General features: G+C 38.2%; 4 protein-coding genes across 7 annotated transcripts; 2 read left to right on the top strand and 2 right to left on the bottom strand.

Annotated features, from left to right (window-relative positions):
• Nucleotides 1-646: 646 nt before the first annotated feature.
• Nucleotides 647-6368, bottom strand: LOC114568488 (ecto-ADP-ribosyltransferase 5-like). 3 transcript variants are annotated; one of them, XM_028598119.1, is made up of 6 exons: nucleotides 6153-6368; nucleotides 3921-4087; nucleotides 3209-3298; nucleotides 2769-2955; nucleotides 1872-2016; nucleotides 647-1597 (listed from the first exon to the last, which is right to left on the bottom strand). In XM_028598119.1, exons 5-6 carry the CDS (start codon nucleotides 2007-2009, stop codon nucleotides 749-751), a joined length of 987 nt encoding a protein of 328 aa, XP_028453920.1. In that variant the 5' UTR covers nucleotides 2010-2016; nucleotides 2769-2955; nucleotides 3209-3298; nucleotides 3921-4087; nucleotides 6153-6368; the 3' UTR covers nucleotides 647-748. The 3 variants fall into 3 exon arrangements, with proteins under 3 accessions (XP_028453920.1, XP_028453903.1, XP_028453911.1); XM_028598102.1 differs by having other exon boundaries at nucleotides 2769-2958; nucleotides 6153-6367; XM_028598110.1 differs by lacking the exon at nucleotides 2769-2955 and having other exon boundaries at nucleotides 6153-6365.
• Nucleotides 3929-4780, top strand: LOC114562493 (ecto-ADP-ribosyltransferase 4-like). Its single transcript, XM_028588883.1, has 2 exons — nucleotides 3929-4596; nucleotides 4714-4780. The coding sequence occupies exons 1-2, from the start codon at nucleotides 3929-3931 to the stop codon at nucleotides 4778-4780; spliced, it is 735 nt and encodes a 244-aa protein (XP_028444684.1).
• LOC114568511 (GPI-linked NAD(P)(+)--arginine ADP-ribosyltransferase 1) lies at nucleotides 6262-9222 on the top strand. 2 transcript variants are annotated; one of them, XM_028598128.1, is made up of 3 exons: nucleotides 6262-6400; nucleotides 7950-8034; nucleotides 8120-9222. In XM_028598128.1, exons 2-3 carry the CDS (start codon nucleotides 7969-7971, stop codon nucleotides 8876-8878), a joined length of 825 nt encoding a protein of 274 aa, XP_028453929.1. In that variant the 5' UTR covers nucleotides 6262-6400; nucleotides 7950-7968; the 3' UTR covers nucleotides 8879-9222. The 2 variants fall into 2 exon arrangements, with proteins under 2 accessions (XP_028453929.1, XP_028453936.1); XM_028598135.1 differs by lacking the exon at nucleotides 6262-6400 and adding an exon at nucleotides 7110-7319.
• Nucleotides 9223-15980: 6758 nt separating this feature from the next.
• Nucleotides 15981-19082, bottom strand: ftr84 (finTRIM family, member 84). The gene is made up of 7 exons (XM_028588871.1): nucleotides 18510-19082; nucleotides 18158-18253; nucleotides 17778-18011; nucleotides 17196-17352; nucleotides 17055-17111; nucleotides 16791-16844; nucleotides 15981-16519 (listed from the first exon to the last, which is right to left on the bottom strand). The coding sequence occupies exons 1-7, from the start codon at nucleotides 19080-19082 to the stop codon at nucleotides 15981-15983; spliced, it is 1710 nt and encodes a 569-aa protein (XP_028444672.1).
• Between the last annotated feature and the right edge of the window lie 2990 nt (nucleotides 19083-22072).

Here is a 22072-nt window from a genome sequence, read left to right as displayed (position 1 = left end):
TATATATATATATATATATATTTTTAAGAATTGATATTAATACAATGGTCTAATATGCTTATTTTACCCTAAGTGGCTTTGCCACTTGTCAGGCCGCCATTGCAAATTAAAACATCTTAATTACTTGCCTGAATAAATAAAGGTGAAATAAATGAATAAAAATGAATAACATTGTGGTTGCAAGGTCTTACTTGTAATACTACATTTTATGATGCCTCCAAATTTGACAAAATGTTGCAAGATGTTTTCATACAAACACAAAAGTCTCACCATTGAATGGTGTTAAAAGGGAAATAATGCTTTTTGAAATTATTTAGTGCTATACTCATATATGTTTTGACTTTGCTGATATTTTTTCCATTCCAGGGCACATTATGTTCTATTATGATAACAGTAAAAATTATATATTTTTTAATTTATTGCATTCCTCAAACTGCATCCAATATTGCTGCTAGGGGAGTTGCAACAGGCTTGAACCCTTGAACCAGACGTTATGGAGTAAGTAAGTCTGAATATGGAAGAATACCATTTGTAAATATTATATAATAATAATAATAATTAAAATTATGAAAGTTTCCTAAATGTATACAATGCAAGAATGCAATATGTTAAGGGGGAAAAATGTTATAACCACAGCTTCCTTGTTTTCAATGCATGAAGTTTTAAAACAGCTTCCTTCAGGCCGCATTGGATTGCTGCCAAGTGTGAAGCTCACAGGACCATCTTTATTTAAAATGAAAGCTTGCTTTTAAAAGACAGCTCTTGGCGGGTAGTAAGTGCTGTCACGCAAAGATGAGGCACTGTAAACAGCAGTTTTTTTATGGTTTTCTAACACCTTCACAATGACAAAGGGTAACAAAAGACAAACAATAATCATACAAGTGATGGCAAAAATTAGCCAAAATCCATCCACTGGCAATGCAGATATTGGATGCAACGCATTGCTTTCTCTATCATAAACGCAGTTCATGTTGCTTTTCAGCCTGTGGACGACTTTACACCTCTGTGAATTTGTCTCTGTGTCTGTGACTTTGAAAACCTCATAGGGAGGAATCAGCACCTGTCTGTTTAGTTTCAGGGCTGAATAAAGTGTTATGTCAGCACCGAAACATGTGTATACTTCAAAACATGAAGCGTTTCTTGTAAAGTTCGACCCGTCAGAACCTAATGTGAAGGTGTTGAACCGAATCAGTTTGTTAGAGATGTTGAGATGTAAAAGTGTCTCTGTTCTGTAATTTGTCTGAAGACATGTCACTTGACTGTGCTTCAGAATCTGAATGGCTTCGCTAAGGAAAAAATGAAGGGGCTCAAATGTCTTTTTTAGTTGTTTTCTACTTCTTTCTGCAGTCTCAATGTCTTGTTTGACAGGTTGCAGCATAATATTTGTGTACAGGTATAAGGCCACCGAATGGTGTTTCTCCATGTACTTGTGTGCAGGATCTCTAGCTTTTTTCTCTGCGTTGCTCCAAGGTTGACTAAAGTTTGTACTGGTGTCCCATTTCTGCATCAAGGCTTTATCAGTCACAACTGTAGCTTTGGATCTGCATTCGTCATACATGTCGTCACTCAGGTCATATGTCAGATCCTGCATTAAATGCTGAAATGAGAAGAAACATGTTGTTCAGTATGTATCCAGTAGATGGAGATATACACTAAATAAACAGTACTACTGCGAGCAGGAACCTCATTTGTGCAGTCCTTAAAAAACATTAACAATTAATGGCCTTTGGAATTACTTTAATGGTGCATACTTAAAAAATAAAAAAAGACTTTGTGATCAGAGTAACTCCTTTTATTTTATGGGTTAGTCCTCTGGATTGATTTTGTTTAATGTTGAATATATAGTGTGAAATAATAAGTGTTATAAATACCTCTTCAATGACATCCTGCCAGCTTAGTGTCAGATATATAACAACAAACATCAGCAGTCCCACCAAAACAACAAGAGAAGTAACAGCAAACGCAGATACAGTTTTTCTCTGACATGTTTGCCTGTCCCAGGTAGGCATAGTGCATCTGGAAAAGAGGAAATCTGTCGTTTAACCCAGAAGAACTGAGATCTTAGTTCCATGTGAAAAAATTTTCATATTGTCTTTCCTGGAATTAAGGAGGGAAACCCCTACAATGCCTGGTTTAGGGCAATAATATATCCATAACGTGAACTTGCACAGGTCGGACACTGTAGGTGTGTGTTGGTAGGGAAGGATACCTGTAACCTTATGCATACATTTAAAATGTAAACTATAATGTAAGTTTGTGTACCTTCATTGTCTATTCATTTACAATGGGCCTCACTTCATGTATGCACCACATTTCATCACTAGGATGCTCACAAATGGAAAGTTTTGTTGCAGGCGTTTGACCATCATGATAGCACAATGAGTCACTCTGTATCTACCTGACCAGCTGTGGCTCATCAACTAGCAGAGATAAACAAAAACCTGCAGAGTGACTTAAACTTAGCACCATACTGTAGCATGTAATGTCCATCAAAATATATCGTATCATTTAATCTTTACAGTTTAACCTACTTAAAGGGATTGTGAATCGCTGTAAAATCCAGCATAGCATATCAAGCTCTACTGTACATCCTGTTAAATACATATACAGATGTGGCACTGCATATTTAAGTTATATGGTGCTTAGCTATTGACCTTTCACTCCAATCTTCAACATTTTAAAAAGTTGATATGTATCAATTTGCACTGGTAAGAAAGCACATTACATTTTGTAAGTAGTAAAAGTCTTGAAATGTTTTTCTAACTTACCACATCCTGAGCAGCACTATGGTGAAGTGTTCTTTTATGTGGACTGTCAACCTTTTTCAGAGTGATAGCTCTGTTTTAGTCTGCGCTTTTAGTGTTTTGCAACCAGACAACATTCTGCACCTTTGTTGGTTTTAACCTGAGCAAGCTGCCAAACAGGATTTCCTAGTGTTACAACGTGTGGGACCTCCTTCTGGCAATGCAAGCAGTGAAATGACAGAGGTTTCAATTACACTTGACAAATACGTACGTACACATAACATGAGAATATGTTGCAAACTAGGAAAAGAAAAAGTAGCCAAAATATAAATGTAGAAACTGTTTTTTTTGTTAAGTGGTTTCTCATCAAACACTATGGACAAACACATGGAAGATGAGAACCATATAAGCTCTGGAGCCTTTGAGCAAAGGTGTAGAAGAATGTCTGTGCTGTGTGGTCCCACCTGTAAATCCTGTGAGCCGGAACTTCTTTGCTGGCAAACAACAATGCATCCACACTCTTTCAAAGGAATGTCCTACTGCTGTTAACAGCACTTGATGGGGGAAAGGTAAGCCAAAAACAATCAGATGTCATATATTGTTAGTGGAGAATATGAGGATGTTTATTAATGGATAATTCTATGAGGAAATATTATGTGGGTCCTAATTGTTTATCTCTTACATGTCAGCCACTAGGCTCGTACTTTAACTTGTAGATTTAAACATACAAACTGAGTCAATGTGCATGCAAATACAACAGTTAAACAAAGTCGAATGCATATTCATGATGTTGAAACATAACATGTAACAATATATATATTTTCAGTGGTTTTAAGAGCCATTTTTAATTATAAGATATATTTTTCTTTTCATTTAGATATGAAGTTTGGCAAAGGACCAGGGTGTGAGCTGAAGTCACTGAGAAACTGTGCAACCCTTTGTGTGTTGTTGGCAGTGGCGCTCCTTTTGTATCATGACCCATTTCTACTACTCTGGTGGCCTCAGAAACCTACTGAGGTGGGATCAAGGTTCTTTCTTTCACATGCAAAATCATGCAAAGTTTACTTGTTTCAACACATTTACAGGGAATAGTCCAAAACCTTCTGTAATTGTTGATTTTGCTCACTGTAGCGGTTTTTTATCTGTCACTGCAGAAAACTAAGACTGGTGTTTTACCTCTGAATATGGCGACAGATTCCATTGATGACATGTATGATGGTTGCCGGTCTGAAACAGCCTCTGTGATCGACTTGTTTGGCGTGTTTGAGTGGAACTTTAACAGAAACTTCAGTTTTGCCTGGGCTTCAACTGAAGGTGGTGCAAAGAAACCTGTGCACAAGCACCTGAAAGAAGAGCATGCTATAGTTATGTACATGTACACAAAGCTGAACTATATCCAACAAGATTTCAATCAAGCAGTAAAAACAGGGAAACTCAAGTACAACACAGGCAGATTTAAGTTCCACTATTTCTACTTCTACCTGACTGATGCCATTCAAGTTCTGCGTCACAATCAGACATCATGCAGAACCACCTATCACAGGACACGGAAACAGTTTGACCACAATGTCATCAACACAAACGTGCGTTTTGGTGCTTTCACCTGGGTAGCTTCAAGCAAGGAGTCATTTGATTTGAATGGCAATGTGTCTTGTTTTGAGATCTACTCATGCTTTGGTGCTGATATAACACATTACTCTGCCACAAACCAAATGGGACAGGTGCTGATTCCTCCCTATGAGGTCTTCAAAATCACTCATGTCCTGACTAATGACCCATGGTGCAGTGTGGTCTACAAGCTACAGAGCACCAAAATACCAAGGAGAGATTTAAATTGTAAATTGAATCAAAGGCAAATGAAAACATATTTTGAAGCCGTTTTAACACACTGGCCCACAAGCAGTGTGTGGATGATGTTAGCATGCATAATACTGTTGATTTTAATTTCTTCAGTCCTTGTTAAACGCAGGCAGAAGCATTTTGTGGCTGCAGTGCTGAGTGCTCTGCTGGTGCTGATGATTATTCTGGTGATATGAGGTAGCCATTGAGCAAAAAGTGGTGATGTTGTGTTAATGGAACACTTTATCTTGTGGTGTTTGTCATAGAGATAATTCACAAGTTATGTTTTTGAAAGCTATGAGGAAACAAAAAAAAGCTTTGTTAGCTTAGTTGTCAGAGGCCATAATGTGCACAATAAATGCCAAACAACTCACAAATTCTTATTCTGTTGATTATTGACATTTAAATGAGACAATTTGCCAAAAAAACAACCACTCATATCTAGTGGTTACTTAGCTAATGTTACCAGTAGGAGTATATAAAAATCCCAACCAAAAGATTTTTGACCAATCGTAGCTTGATTGTTTAAATTTGCAGCTTGACAAATTTCAGTTGGCTGTTCAAACCCTAAAACTATGTTTTATTGGGACAATTTTCTATCAGGACTGGAGAGTAATTTCCAACATAGAAAACTAAGTATTTTTCTCTTTATTGAAAAGTATCTAAAAAGAAAAAAAAAAAAAAAAAAGTGTGGTTAAGTGTGGTTCTGAAATATAACCTAAAAAGGAATAGTAAAAAGGTAATTAAATTGGATTATTTAACACAGTTTCTTATATTGAGTAATGTGCAGTGAATATAATATAGTCAAACAAAAACTACTAAAGTAGGGAAAATAAAAATCAATGGAAGGAGATTTAGAATAAGCCAACACTCAGAAACTACGTTCAAATCTAGATTACAACACATAACCTAAAGTTTAATATACAGTGAGGGCAGAGGTCCTTTTGAGCACTGTTACCTTATCACTGGCAAAAAAGGAAGGCAGATATGAAGGTATTCCTGAAGAGCAGCGTTTATGCCTTTTTGTGATCTTGGTGTTATAAGTGATTGAGGATGAATTGCATTTTGTATTGCTCCACATTGCTTCATGTACTGTACAGTGACTTGAATAATTTGTTGAATCGTTGGAGAACTGTGATTTGTCTTGGTTGAATGAAGGTTACATGTTGATCATGGCACCAAAACCCCAAACTGTTCAGGGCACCTTCATTGGCAGCCCCCTCGCTCTGCCATCTCTCCATTAATGTATGTATAGGTCCGGTTTGTGCATGTGTGTATTTCGGGCCTGTGTGTAATGTGTAATTTTCCACAAAGTATGTGGACTTTGTGCTATTTTTATTTTTTGTATATGGCCAACAGAGCAGTTTTAATAAACACATCATACAGTACATGGACTCTCTCTAGATGTATTTCAATAGTATAGTACCCTCTACTATCCTGTCTCATGCACTGCCTCTGTACTTCACTGTACCTTTACCATGTGTACCATCACATACTGGACTACTGTACAAATAAATAAAAGAAACGCATTACACCTGTTCCTACAATGGTTATTTGAGAGTTACTTACATTGAATTGAAACACTCCAAGGTATTTGTGTCTTAGGCTACGGTCTTAGGTAAAACTACATTCCCAGATGCAGAGACCCATATCATTCATTACAATTAAAAGGCAATGCCTTGACTGTGTAGTCCCCATGAAGGTAGCACCCCTGATTGGAATAGCCTGCAGCTGGTGTAAGACAAGCAAGAGCTCATCTTAACAGATAACCCACAAGTTACCAAAGTAGAGCTACACCATGTGACAACAGAACTGTGGTATGTAGAAATATTACTATTATTTAGATGTGTTATTCTCAGTAGAATTAAAGCTCATATTATACTGTGTTGCTCATTGTTAAGAGTTGTGTGTAGACATGAGACATTGGTCACAAGTTCCAGGAAAGTCACACTTGTATGAATGAATAGACTTGGACGCACAGTTGGTTTAGCTTTAACTTTTAGTACAGTTTATTATAGTTTAGGAATGAGATTGTATGTTAGAAACTATTTTGTACCAGAAGTAGAATGAAAGGAAATAGCTTTTAGGTTGATGTGTGTACAAGAAGAAGACAAGAAGAGGAACAGAACAGACAGAAGGCTGAGTGCTGAGTGGATTTGAGCTCCGTTTACTTTTGTCTGCGGTTAGGGAAACTTGGTGTCATTTTGTGAACCCACATATGTGTTGTCAACTTAACTGCTGTGCAGTGTTCGAACTATACCGTGGCCTCCAGGGAGCCCACTTTTTTTCCACGCGGAGGGGGGTCGTGCGCTTGCGACTTACAATGCCTTACAAAGATACATAACAGCTACAAGTGTATGCACTACAGGATTTACCTTATCATACTTTATCGACAGGAGTAGATAGGTCAAATGGCAAACAGCCAGCCACAAATAGTCTATACACAAAGCATCCGGCTGTTTTTGAGATTTCACATGAACAACTATAAATTACTCAGGCTACCGAAGAATACCATAATTCCTCCGTTCAATTAGACCTTAGCGACGCATCCCAAGCTTCCATCCTCCACAAACAGCCATCGGCCCTTCCAGTCTCTCCACTGCTGCCTGTTCCAATTTAACGGGAGAGAGGAGCGAGAGTGGTTAGGATCATCTTCAGCCAGAGAGGACATTATATCTTCAGCTTCTTCTTGCGTTGTCACCCCGGTGGGAGGTGTGCCAACAGGGCTTGCAACAGGTGAATTAGTCGTGCTATTAACGTCATCGCTACACAATTTCCTAGTAAAACCAAAATTAATTAAACTGCCTTGTTTTCTTTTTACCATGGCTATATGATGCTTACTGCAGAATGGAATACAAGGATTTTGTGCGCCGATTAATGGCCTCCAATGTTTATATTTTTCCTACGAATCTTTGAGTTAACATGTACTAAACATGAGTTGAATTTGCACCGCCACGCCTTGATGCTCATAACAAGAGTAGCATGTATAGTTATCTTTATTGAAGTGAATTAAGTTCAAATCGCCGACATGCATGAATTATGTTTTTGCAGTTTTAAACATAATAATCCAAGATGATCACATTACACAAAACTGAAATTGCACGTCAAAATGACACATTGTCAATATTTTTAGAGACCTATCCTTGATATCCTCATCTATAAATGTTTGATCTACATTCACAACTGGTATTAAGGAGTCCACTTCAAGGCCCATTTCAGCCTAGCCAAAGTTTTACATCAATATTTTTACATTCAATAAATTAACATGACTCCGAAGGGTTAAGGAGGCTTCAGATTCAAATAAGATAACTGAATGATTTAAATCCCAAAACTTGTGTTCAATGACTGAGATATTTTTGTGTGCAGGTTTTAATGCTGGTGAAAGATGATAATGATGGCAGTTTGGGCAGCAGTGCTAATGACATATGGAGTCTCCATAGGAATCACAAAGGTAGTGTATAAGCTGGGTGGCAGCTTTAAGTGCGACTGCCCTGTACTTTTCACTTAGTAAAATTTGCATTTCTATGATTTTATAGAACTCTGCTGAACTTTGGATAAAAAGTCGAGTTCCACTGGATTTGGCTCCAAATGCGGTTGATGACATGTACACTGGTTGCAAATACAAGATGGAGTGCAGAGTTAAGGAGTACCTCGCGAACGAGAAAAACCAGGACAAAAATTTCACCCTGGCCTGGAGCCTAGCAGAACAATACTACAACAAAAAATGGAAGCGTAGAAAGGGAAATCAACCTTCCACATCTCTGGGAAAAGAACAGATTATGGCTATTTATGTTTATACTCTTGACAAGCCAAACATCTACTTTGATTTCAATAATGCAGTTCGAACACAGAAATCTAATTATAAGACCACATTTAGATATCACACACTTCACTTTTTCCTGACTGACGCACTCCAAACTCTTAACGCTCGCAAACCTGAAGAGGAAAGATGTCTCACTGGCTACCGCAGGGTCAACAGCTACTTTAGCCAAGATGTTCTCAACAAGGTGATTCGCTTTGGCTCTTTTACCTCCAGCTCAATGGGTTGGTACCCCAGCGCTGAAAGATTTGGAGACAAATCATGCTTTAAGATTTTAACATGCTCTGGAGCAGACGTCTCTCTGTACTCTAAGCTCGGAGAGTCAGAGAGAGAAGCCCTGATTCCTCCTTATGAGGTCTTTAAAGTCATAAAGATTGAGAGGAGATCTGGCCAGAAGAGGCTTCCATGTGCGGTGGTCTATAAACTGAAAAGTGTAGGAAAATCGATTTCAAATTTGAATTGTGCACTTTTCTGAAATAAGCAGTCTCACACACAATGTGATGTTTACAAAACATATTAGGCTGCACCAGAATGGTGATTTCACATAATTTTCAAAATGCATGTGGATATAATTTAAATAAAATATGACTGTCATTGTGCTAGCATCTTAATATACACATAGGAAAAGCCATTATTTAAATATTTGCATGACTAACATTTTAAAAGCCAAAAAGTCAGATGTGAAGTTGTAGATCCCTGTGTAGCTGCGTTCTGTGTTGTACTGTATTTTCCTTGTCATCTGCACTTAGATAAATTCAATGCATTAAAGAATTGTAAAATCCTCTAAAATGTAATACAATAACCTTGTTTCATAAATTGTGAATTGTCTTGTCTTTTTTTGCATGCATAATAATTAATAGACACTCTAATAAGTACAATGATTTGAATGTGTAGAGCTCCCATCTGTTTTTAGAAAGGCCTAAAGCTGGTGACAGACTAGAGATAGTGATAGACCAGAGCTCATGCAAATGTATCACAGTAAGTAACCAGTGTTGGTGCATGAAGTGTAAGTTTTTGTAGTCTTATTTTTTCACTTGACATTCTGTGTTTGTGATTCTAAACCTGATCAAAGAAAGTGTGGGAAGTAGTAAATGTGCTTTCAGTTTTGGGAAGGGAGGTGACAGAATCTATCAAAAGAAGAAATGGAAAATGTTAAGAGTCCCTAGTAACCGGCTGATCTCTTCCATCCCTGATTTAAGCAGTGTAAGGTGAAGTCAACAGAGTCAAACGTTCACTGAAATTCAAATGATTTAAACAGACGATTACAATCTTGTTTACTGAAAGAGTAACGTCGTAGAATAAATCTGTTAACTGTGTCCCCATTTGACACTATACTGTTTATAACTCTCTATATAACATTCGTATGTCTGAAAGCAAGTTAGCATCAATTAACTTATTTCATGGTTATTTTTATGCTTTCCTCATTATTGTCAGACTGTGAACCCAGAATTATACAATTATGCATACGCTTCACTTTTTCCTGAAACATGAAATCATTTTTTTTCCTCTATTAGTGAGAGACAAAAGACAGAAAATTAAAGACAACACCTGTCTGACCTAGCTCTAAAGCACACAGAAACTTAAAAGATTCATTAAAATAATATACTCATTTACAAGCTCATGCTTTAAAACATACACGCAGTCCACCCACATAGTTAAGACGTGTGAATGTGCACATATGTGGGAGGACTTGTGATCTGTCTGTCCGCAGTTTCCTCTGTGTATATAGTTGACCAGCAGTCCTGAACACATGCTGAGGACAGTTTTTCTGATCAGAACCTTTGACCTGAGGGTTTCAGTTGCATTTCCCATTAGATGCACCTTGTGGTACATCCCCTTACCATCTCCGCCCCCCTTGGAGTAGACTGAGATGAAGAAGGAGTATAGTCTGGAACAAAGAGCCGTGGATATAAGGAGAGTGCCTCTTTAACAACTCAATAACGTACCAAACATTGTTTTATCAGTTTGATACTATATTATTTCCCCTAATTTCATGAAGTCTGCTACAGAAAAAGACACATTACTTATGTTTAGGGTTTTAGAGACCTCAGGTGTAAAACACGTTAAACATAATGGATTTCCATATGCTCTACATCAGACTCTCTAAGTCCATCTGAACTTTAAAGTTTTATGAGTTTGTTAATGAGAGGTCAAACAGACAGAATATATGTGTTCTTGCACAGCCCATACAACATAGAAATGGAATACATCAGATTCACTAGGATGTGTATGGGCTGAAATATGTGGCACCAGAAACTGAATTTGAATCATTTATATTTGAATTTGAATTGCTAAACTTGAATAATTGCATTGAAAAACTGAATTTGAATCACATCATTTGAAATGTTATTGTTTAATTTGAATTATGGCATTGAAAAACTGAATCTGAATAGTATAATTTGAAATTGAATTTATTCGTTTGGACCTGAAGTCCAATAAAATTTTATCCTCACTGAAAATTCAACTCTATATCTTCACATTCAGTTCTCTCAACTCAGATTCAAGTTAGTTGAAGAATGAAGCAAGAGCAATCGAGCACAGATTGATAGATAGAGTTCAGTGGCACAGGATCAGCAATAAAAATGCCAGACTGTTGTGCTGCTTATGGATGTTCGAACGAAATAACTTTTTATTTTTATTTATTTATTTTTTTACATCTTTTGTTCACCTGGTCTCCTTGTGTAATAATGCTTGTTTAACCTCAACCCTGTTACACACAATCAAGTTTTAGACATCATTTCTTTCAGGAGAACCTGGGCTATCAGCATATGCATGCTGCAGGGATGTTGTTAAATGACTATGAAGACAAAAGAAAAGAATAAACAGAAATTAAATCTCACAGAAATGTATTAAAGTCAAACAGAGAACAATAATGGCTATTCATTTTGGCTTTTGAAAAGTATTCTTCTAGGTGTTGGCAATCAATGGAAACAGCTCTGTAACTAAGAAAAATATAAAACTATTTAGGTTTTTGGCCATAAAAGTCCATATGCTTTTATCCAAAAAGTTAGTTGTGTCATCTTCAATGTATTATCTGTCTGCTATTTGACATCAGTAAGCCAAATCACACTCGTTTCAGCCTCCAGGCTTCTTTCTGCCAGCTCACCCACCCTCTGTATTTTCCCCCACACACACACACACACACACACAGCCCTAGTATATAAAGCCCTCCTATAAGGATTATCTATTTGCTGAGCAAACTCTTTGAGCACATTACTTCATGTGATTGGTCAACAAAGCTGTTAGTCAAAGTCATGGTAATTTGCCCAAATCAGAGACGGCTGCCGGCTAACAAAAAATAGATCGCTGTTTGGCACAAAACACAAAAAATAACTGTTCAATCGTGGATTTATCGCTCTGGAACTGCGTGCATAGTTACAAACTGTGATGACTGAATATCTGTAAACTATATTTTCAAGAAATAAATGAAGTTGAAAAAATAAAAATAAAAAAAAGGAACCGCGTGCCTAGTCTCCTGGAAGGGCTATGAAGACGAGAAGAGGTTCCAGAAGAGGTCTCTGGAAAGGACAAGCTCTCAGCTATTCAGCTACGGTGAGACAATCGGTCCAAAGGTCGTGAAGTAAACAAAACATACGTGCAAGTCCATTTTTTTTATTTAAAATAATTTATATATGTTGCAAAGACACTGTAATTCCATGATGGATTAAAAAGCTTCTGGATGGGCTACAATTGTCAGAGGACCTCGATGAAACAGCGCTTTTAAGTCAAGTCTCAAGTCTATTGCCACGAGTCCTAGTCAAGTCTCAAGTCTCTGACAATCTGATTGGTCCCTAACACTGTAAATCTTACGAATTCAAAGCATGTCCTGTAGCTACCAAAATCTCTTGTAGGATAACTTTATAGCGTCTACTGCAATGCAATCTGAAGAAACACAAATTAAGTACTCTGTTTCAATTTCATAACTGTATTTTTCAACATTTTGGTATCTGCACCAAAGAATAAATGTTTGTCTGTGTAACTGCTACTTAACACATCCCTCTAGCCCTCGGACCTGGTGAAATATTAACCTAAGTCTGTCACATCATATGGATAAAACTATAAAGATACAATGTGCCTGTTCCCTGTGCGACTTAAGTGCAACTCGAGTCCGAGTCTCAGACTCGAGTCCCCATCTCTGCGCTTTTCTCTGCTTCTAAACTAAAAAAAAAGTAAGTCTACACTGTATTGATATGGAGATATTAAACAAAACATCTAATGTTCGTGGTTCCATGTCGCGACTGGAGAGGGATATGTAAATTGTAATTTTGGTTAGTAATAAATGCAAACATTACGTTTGTTTGGAGAAACCTCTACAGGGGCATGTTTGATACTTTTGTTTTTACATTCGGTATGTTTGCATGAAGTGTTACACTGCAGCACATTCATACAGTAGAGGGTAGAATAGAATAGATGTGTATTCTGACCTCAATCTCTATATATTTGTAGTCCATTTAACATGTGCATTGCTGCCATAGAAATGACATGTAAGCTGATGTTCTTTCATCTACAGTGTTTACTTTCCACAACAGTTATGCTTGTTGTGATATACACTAGTACTATTGTACTAAATGTGTTCATTATAGTAGTTTGCATAAAGGGCCAAGGCCGTGCTTCTTGTCTGTTACAAACATGTAAAGCAGCGTCAAACCTTTGGATAATTTCTCTTGCAAATCATGTGAGTTTAGAATTTAATCTAATTTCCCTGTAAGTTGCTGTGAAAGTTCCAGATAAGTTCAAATAGCACAACGATAGCATGTTATAAAGGTAATAATTACATTTAAAATGTGATATGAAAGATAACATTATGTGACCTTGAAGTCCTATCTCCAACAAGCTAGACCTAAGCCAGCTGGGCTTTGACATTTACTGATGTGATGAATGCTGTGTCAAGTGTCCATTTATTGGTTGGTTTGGCAATGTGTTTGTAGTACAGTACAAAGGTTCTTATACATACGAGAAATTGATTTCTTAATATTGAGACTTTTACAATTAATGACATTTTAGATGAAGATCTTGATACTGCTTTCCAACTTGTTGGGTAGTTTAAATTGTTGGTGCAGCTGGTTGAATGTCATGAAGAGTGTTGAGGGTGCAATGGTGTCCATGTCTGTTCTGTTTATTGTATGAATATTTAAAGAATATGCACTCAACCAGGTGCTGTAGCCGCTGTAGCCTCACAGAAGTGGCTGAGGACTCGCAAACTGCTGGTAGGAAAATTGTATTTTATGCTGTTACTTTTTACATGGTATATATAGTTTTAATTAGTAAAAAAAAGTTTATTTAACATTACTTTTGGACATAAATAACGACATGGTCAGTAATAAAAAACGAAGAAACTTAAAAAGAAACAAAAAGTCCACAGTATTTTATTTCAGATTCTTAAAATAAGAAAATACATGATGCATGGTGCAGAATGAATATTCTCTTACAAATGAACAAATTGTGGACTTGTGATACTGTAATTTAAGAGAAAAAAATAAGACTATTAATCATGTTTGTGTTTTACATTACATAGTATTTGTGTGCACCATTGCTTGTGTTATTTATTGACAAATTGTGACTTCAACATTTACAGAATGAGATTGACAGTCTGTGCATTACTGTTATACATCCATAACAAGAATATGTGTTGATTTCTGTGTCTATTATCAGGATAAAAATGAACGTTTGCATTATAAACCATACAGGCATAACTCCACCATGGATGTCGCCTGAAGAAAACACCATGAAGACCGTGAGAGACATTTTGGCAATGGTTGCATACACAGCAAACCTTCTCTTTGGTCTCCCCACCAATGCCTACGTCCTGTGGCTTATGCTGTAGTTAGGGGACGACAACAAAAGATACTTCTGATTTTATCACTCTCAACCAGATTATGGATGGTACCCTTCTCTGTTTCTCGAGCATTTTGTATCTCCTGGATCACTCCCTATCACTTTCTCTCTTCAGAAAACTTTCAGTTCTTAAGTTTAATGTTCCTTTTTATGCTTCTCCAGGTGCAGAGCTACATCTGCCTGGAACAATACCTTGCAACTGTCTGTCTTGTGATATTCCTCAAATGTAAACCTTTGAGGTACAAGGTGGCCTGTTGTTGTGTTTCTTGGCTGAAAGCAATTACATCGTCCATTGTTGGTGTGTCTTTGAATTTACAAAGAGAGTTTTTCTTAACGATAGCAGTTTTGTATCAGTTCTTGTTGCTTTTGATGATTTTCTGCCGCTTCTCAGTTCTCAGATTGCTGAAACGACCTGCACCAGGGGAGGGGCAGAGGGACCAACACAGGGGTAATAGCATGAATAAAAGGGTTTTAAATATCATTAAGCTGGTGTATACAACTGTGTCTCAGCTCCCAATGGCAATTGTTGCATCCTTGATGGGAACAAAACCATACTCTGTTTTGTCACAGTTTAAGCAGGAGGACCCAAATGCAAAACTCTTTCAGGCAGATATGCAGAACAAACACACTTTATTTAGACTCCACAACTTACAAATACAAACCTACAAATGAACAGGACTCTCACAGGAACAAACAGAGAGACGAACCGACAAGAGACAAAGGCACAGAGGGATGTAGAAATACACAGAGCAGAAACGGAGGGAAACTAACGAGACAATTGGGAACAGGTTAGAGCAGAACCGGAGGGAAGCTAACAAGACAGGATGTGCAGACCATATAAGGGGATGGGCGGAGACAAAGACACATGACCGACAGGTAACCACAGAGCACATGGAAAACAGCAACAAGCACAAAACACAACACAAAATACAAAATGGCCACAAGAGTGGCACAAAGGCAGCCACAGCAGGATCCTGACAGTTTTTTATACTCTTTCCTCTGTAAATATATGTGTATTTGTCATGACAGGTTTTGTCCCACCTATTAGAGTGGGGAAATTGTACAGTAAATGTAATTGTCTATAAGCAGATATTTGTGTATTTTTAATATTGCTACAAGATGTCATTAAGGCCTTCATCCTAAAGGCTACGATCACAAAAATGACTAAATAAAAGAATTAGTCACTAAACAGTTAAATTATGTGCACAAGCATTAGTTAAAATGATCCTAATGAATTACATGATTTAGAATATTTGTCTAAATAGGAATCAATATATTATAATATATAACACTTAATATATGTAGTTTCTTTATTATGAAGTGCTTTACACCTTAATTCTTAAAATTGTTCACACACACACACACACACACACACACACACACACACACACACACACACACACACACATGCTCTTCTATGCTATTGATAAGTTCTTATTCTTGAATACACCCGTTGAATATAGGCCTTCTGTCATGAGCTGTAGAGGTTTGCATTGTTACTTGCAGTGTCTGCATTACTGTAAATTAACATATATTTCACCAAACAGGAACGTGCATGAAATACACACATTGTTATCCTAAATAATAGCCATGAAATAACATTTAGTGAGACATAATCATTATATAATACAGGGACATGGACATCTGTGCAAGAGAGGGCTTTAAATTCATTTTTGCAGACAATAACTTTACATTGTTCAGTCAGTATTTAACAGTACCTTCTTTAACTTTTACAATAAATCTTAAGGCGTGGGATTCTGCTTCAGCTGGCAGAGGGTAACAGAGGAGCCCACACCAAAGCCAGCATACAAAGGCTCACTGAACTGAGCTTTGAATCTGTGGATAAGCTCCATAGTCTCTGATATTGAGTAATATGCCACAGTGTTGCCTGCATAATCCAGGTACACACCAATTCTTGTGGCCCTGGGAGCTTCAGGAAGGTCCCGTTCTACTTTATTGTGCCAGGCAGAGTAGCCGGAGTCTGAGCAGAGGAGACTCCAAGACTTGTCATTGTAGCCCAGCAGGCTGTGCGAATTCTTCCCTTTGCGACTGATGCTCTTGTAGGCCACCCCGATGGAAAACTCCCCACTCCACTCTGCCTCCCAGTAAAATCTGAAACCAGTCAGAGGCTCCTTGCACAGCACCTGGGAGAAGCCATCAAAGCGTTCTGGATGATCTGGGTAAAACTGGACTGTTTTCTTACGTGTGACCCTCTGGTTCCCACCCGACAGGACCAGCTCTTTATAGACTGTGTTTGGATCGAAGGACATCTTGCAGGAGTCTGAGCAAAGACAGCCACAATGCACATTTCCCAATTATGTATGTTTAGATATGGAGCACCTCATTGATCAAGAAATAAACTTGTCATTTAGTTTAGGTTTAGTTATTCATTCACTTTCCCTCACTCTGTCTATTTTTTTACCCAGAAAAACTAAATACCTGAGAATACTGGGCTGGGTCTCAGTAGGTTAAATATAATAAATATAAAAGCATATTGCTACACAACAGTGATACACAAATTGAACAACCTGAACTACAAACACTTTGCTCACATCTTAAGAAGTCTGTCCTGGATTTTGGCTCCTGAAAATCAACTCTGGAAGGAACTGTGTGGATATGAAAATATGGACATATTATTTTGTGATACTATTTGATCTTATCATTTATTTTTGAAAAACTCTGAGATGAATTACATAATTTCATAAATCAAATGAAAGAGCTTTGAAACACTTTCTATCTACATCTTCTTTTTTCTTTGTCCAAAAATAAATAATATATATAATCTACTGTACATATTTCAGTAAACAGACACTTACCTTTGAGTCTTTCGTCTCCATTTCTTGGCAAAAGTATGTACACAGGGGTTTCACTGACTGTGAACATGATACAGCAATACGTTAGCCTATAGCCTGGACCACTTACTTAAGATAAATCAAAATCATCTACTATACACAAACCTCTCTTGGAGATTTCGCTCAATTCCTTCTTACAGATATTGTCCAGATGTTCCTTCATCTCTGTGGCCGTCTTGCTTATCTCTCCAAAGGAGAACTGAGGGTTGATTAGCACTTTAGGCACCATGGCTTCAGGAGCAATGCACAGGCTCGGGAAATTCTATTCAACCAGAAATAAGCACAATAATCAACAAGTCAGAAACACACAATGAAAAGTGAGTAGCACTCATCCTGATCTTGCGGCCCCTCTTTTAATCGAAGAAACCAGGACAAAAGCATTGATCCTGTATTTGAGGAACCTAAGCTAAGCAGTATTTTTTAATGCTGGATACAATGTGTATGTGTAAGTGACTTGTCTTGTCTAAATATGAAAATATAGCTTTAAGAGTGTATGCAACTCACAGACTCTAATGTCTAATGTGTAAACATCTCTGCCCACAGTTGAATGAAAAAGTTTACTGAAAACTGTCCTGAACAGCAATGAGAGTACACCAATTATGAAGTAAATTTAGTATTTCATCAATGCAATATTTCATGACATGTATTATGACATGAATCCTAACATTTTTTGCAGCTCTGAAGCACCTGCAGAAAGTGAATGTTGTCCTCTGTTTCGAGGATCTGCCGTAGCTCTGCATCTCTGCGCTGTAGCTCCAGGATCTCCTGCTGCAGGCGGTCCACGTAGCCCTCAGCCTGCGACATCGCTGCCTGCATGTTGGCCATTATCATCTGATGGATTTCAGCCTTCCAGCGCTCCACCGCCTGTAGCATTTCGTGGAATGTCTTATCACTTTCTGCCTGTGCTCGCTGAGCACCACTCTAAAAGGGAAGAGGTTTTAGCAGGGTGGGTTGTGAGTTTTTTGCATATCTCAGGTCATATTGTATCTCCTCCCAAATACACAATGTCAGATTGCATCTTAAAATGTATAGGCACCATTTTTTACGTTTGATTAGTCTGATCTTACTTTGAGAACATCCACATTATGTTTAAGCTCCTGCAGCTCCTTCATCCTCTCCTGAATGATGTACTGGACTTCAGTCTGGGTGACCACTAGGACTTTCTATTGAAAAAACATGACAATACGGAGACAGGCTTTTGTCAACCACAGAGAACAAGACATACATTTTATCTGCGGCATTTTTGATCATTTTGGATGTAGCTTCGGTGGGAGAGAGTTGTTCTCGCCTCCAAAATCCCATAGTCATGAAATAGAATAGAATAGAATAGATCTTTATTGTTGTTTTCAACAACGAAACACAGTTTAGCAGTTCTCAATATGACACATATTGATTGATTCACAACCAATTCAGACTCACTTGTTTTTCAATGCGTTCTTCTTCTGCTGAAGTTATTTTGTGGCCGCGATGCTCTCTGACAGTGCACAGCACACAGATGCACATCTGGTCAGAGCGACAGAACAGCTCCAGGCCTTTCTCATGCTGGTGACAGATCTTCCTATCCAGGTGGCCCGTCTCATCCACCAGCTTGTGTCTCTTAAAGGTGGACGACTCATAATGTGGCTTGACGTGTGTTTCGCAGTAGTAGGCCAGGCACATGAGGCATGACTTAACAGCCTTTTTGCGATGGCCGATGCAGAAATCGCAAAATGATTCACGGTGCATGTAGGGAAAAGGAGTGAGCTCCGGGGGCTGGCGCCGTTGCTCGTGTTTCACGTCGGGCAGATTGCGTCTCAGCTTTGGCCGTGGTGTGAAGGTTGCGCGGCACTGTGGGCAGCTATACACACCCGTGTGGTCGACCTGGTCCCAGTAGATCTTGATGCACTCCAGGCAGTAGGTGTCACCACAGGGGATGGTGACCGGGTCTCTCAATGTGTCCACACACAGTGAACAGTAATCATCTGGTGGTAAAAGCAAATTAGAATCAGCCATGATGATGTTGGATGAGACAAATATGGGACAAATAGTCAATTTGTGTCCTGAGTGAAACTCCAATTAATTTAAGTATGCCAAAGTCTGCCAAGTGATGGTAAGTCAAGGTCTGTCTAAACACAGGCTTCTGTGATCCTACAACTCCTTTTCAAACCAGAGACAACGCTGTTCTCTGGTGATATTTAAAGGGAAGCCTTTGTTTATACTGTAAACACATGCTGACGTCTTCCCATTGAACCCTTTTTCCCAGCATTTGAGTGAAAGCACTGAGGCCTAGAACCATGATGGAATCTGCTTGACAAGCAGGACTTTCAGGTAAACTCACACAGTGAGGTCAAGTTGTCAAAAGAGGCTACCCAGGACATCTCAGTTAAAGGTCAACATGTTCCATTATTTGTATTGATGTTTAAAAATGTATTCCCTTGACAATTAATATTTTTCTATATTTAAAAAACAAGGGTCATCATAACATCTAATGTCAGCACAGTGTTTGTCAATAGCATAACACACATGACTCAGAAACCAGTCAGTGATTTGTTCAGGGATTAGCTTTACTGTCTGCTGTTGTTTTACTTCAATTTTCCCCTAAAACCAGCATTTGTGGGATCATGGGTGAGAAATTGGCTGTAGCCTACAAGTTAGTCTTTTCAAAGGTAAGGGATGACGCTTTCCTTCACACCCTTCAGCTTTCTATCACTGACTGAGATGGGAGTTTCATGATGGTGTATGATGCCAAAACAACTTCTCCTGTTTATCCTGTGATCAAAACACAGAGCATCAGTTTCAGTATATGGGTACCCACAGGAGCACAATGAAAACCTGAAAATGAATGCAAGGTGTAAGGGATTTTTTGTAAAAAGTGGAAGGCCCAAAGCCCAGAAAATCTGACTCCAATAATCTCTCTAAATTCTAATCCCCAGCGTATTCGTTGATGACTCAAAAGACCAGAAACCTTAAAGAATCACTGAGACAATAGAGTATTTTTACTGAACAGTATTTTAAGTATTTACAAACGCATGCAGGCCTACATGCGGACTATACAGCTGACACCTCCTCGTGCCTCCCAGCTATGCTGAATGTTACAAAGTTCCACTCCTTTTTATTCTCTCTGGGTGTAGTCCTTCCTCTGTGTCCTCAGCATGTGGGGGATGCTTCATGCACCCCAGGATGGCAGAAGTCTGTTCATTCTCTGAATGGGGGTTGACAGAAACACGTCTCCTCCTCATCGTGACCTTTTTTACCAGGCGTCTAAACACACATCCCTACTTGACTATTTCCTGCCATAAAACCTCTCACACATAAACACACAGTCATCATGGTAAACTTTAACTGTAACATCCTCTCCCTTAAACTTTTATCTTAACCTCACAGGGGGGTGACCTCTAGCAAGCTTAACCTTCTATGCGTCAGTGATATTCCAATTGACTGCACACAGCTTCTTTTGCAATGTTGACAAATATAACCTTAACTGCTAATATTCTATAATCATGTCTACAATAGTAGAAATATCTCAAAGGTAAAACCAGTGCAGTACCAAATAATATACAGTTTTAGCTTTATTTAAAGGAATAATCTATTATTCGAAAATGTGTACTGAAATATTACAATTTATTGATTGTCTAATACACAGACTAACACTACACAACAACATCTCAGTTTAAGGTATTTGTTAAATGCTTTTACTGCACAATGTTTATCAATAATTGGTAAACCCAGGAATAACAAATCTATAATTTCAAGAAGGGAAACTCACCTGACTTTTATCTACTTCAAACTTTAAAATTATGTATACCTATACATATATAACTTAAGCCTATTATATAGCATGCCTCGTTACAGTATGTGGGCAAAAATGCCTGATTGGGACATTGATGTCACAAATGTGCATGGCAATCAGTGGCAATTCAAATATAAATGGCTTTGGAGATACTGTAGTTATTAATTGGTGTCATGAATATTAATTTAGAGTCTGCGCTTTATTTACACTGGCTCAATGCCCCAGTATGAATGTGTAACTGTGTGAATGTGATCGGGGCGTTACTGCAAAAGAAAAAAATAAACACCCAGTGTTACTTACTTTCGACACGTAGTGTGAATAGTATATATTATAGTGTATATATTGGGTAGGGTTGAATCAAAGTGAAATTGTATGTATATGGAAATAATGCCAGAATAATGTGTATTGTAACAGTTGACTATAGTATGATAGTAGGTATTGTACTAAATCCCAGCAGTTAGAGTATTGGTTGAGCACTATAGTGCAGGTGTGGCATGTACTTGATTATCTACAAAAATGATCCCAATCTCATCTCATCAGTGTGTAAAGAGGCCTGCTCAGTCTTCCTGGCCTGATATTCAGCTGACTGATATGAAACTGTGAGATGGGATAATCTTTCCTGTAATGTGTCAACTTTAAGCTGTCAGTACTCTTTGTCCTTTTTGAAGGGCCGCTCTCTTATCTTTACCCAGACAAGAGGGCTCTTGTGACAATGACAGAAAGAGAGACAAAAGACACCAAGAGAGTGGGAGAGGGTGGGAGAGCAATGGAGAGCGGGCACAGCAGATAGCTCTGAGTTTATTGTTATAGAGGGGAGAATGGAGATAATACTAATCTTTATTGATGTACATGCAGGACCTGCATCAAAACATGGATTACAGAAGAAATATCAGAACACAAATGAATAGACTAATGAATTGAAATAAACACACCGTGATAAATCTTTCCTCAGAGGCAAGTCTGTGTAGAGAGGCGAGGAGCTTATGAGAGTGAATAGACACAAGAGAAGCTGAGTGCCCATGATGTCATTGAATGTGCTGGTCGGTACTCTCTCCCTCCTCCCTCCCCCTTCCCTCTCTCCTCCTGCCTCTCTGCATCTCTCCATATCTGTCGTCATTGTGAGAAAGTCTGGGAGTGGCAGGAAGGAGGAAAGGCAGAGGAGAAAGAAGAAGAAGAAAAAGGAGGAGGAAGACGAAAACAAAGAGGTCAAGCA

This window comes from Perca flavescens, chromosome 2 (assembly GCF_004354835.1).
Source record: "Perca flavescens isolate YP-PL-M2 chromosome 2, PFLA_1.0, whole genome shotgun sequence".
NCBI lineage: Eukaryota > Metazoa > Chordata > Actinopteri > Perciformes > Percidae > Perca > Perca flavescens.
This window is presented reverse-complemented; position numbering and strand designations above follow the sequence as displayed.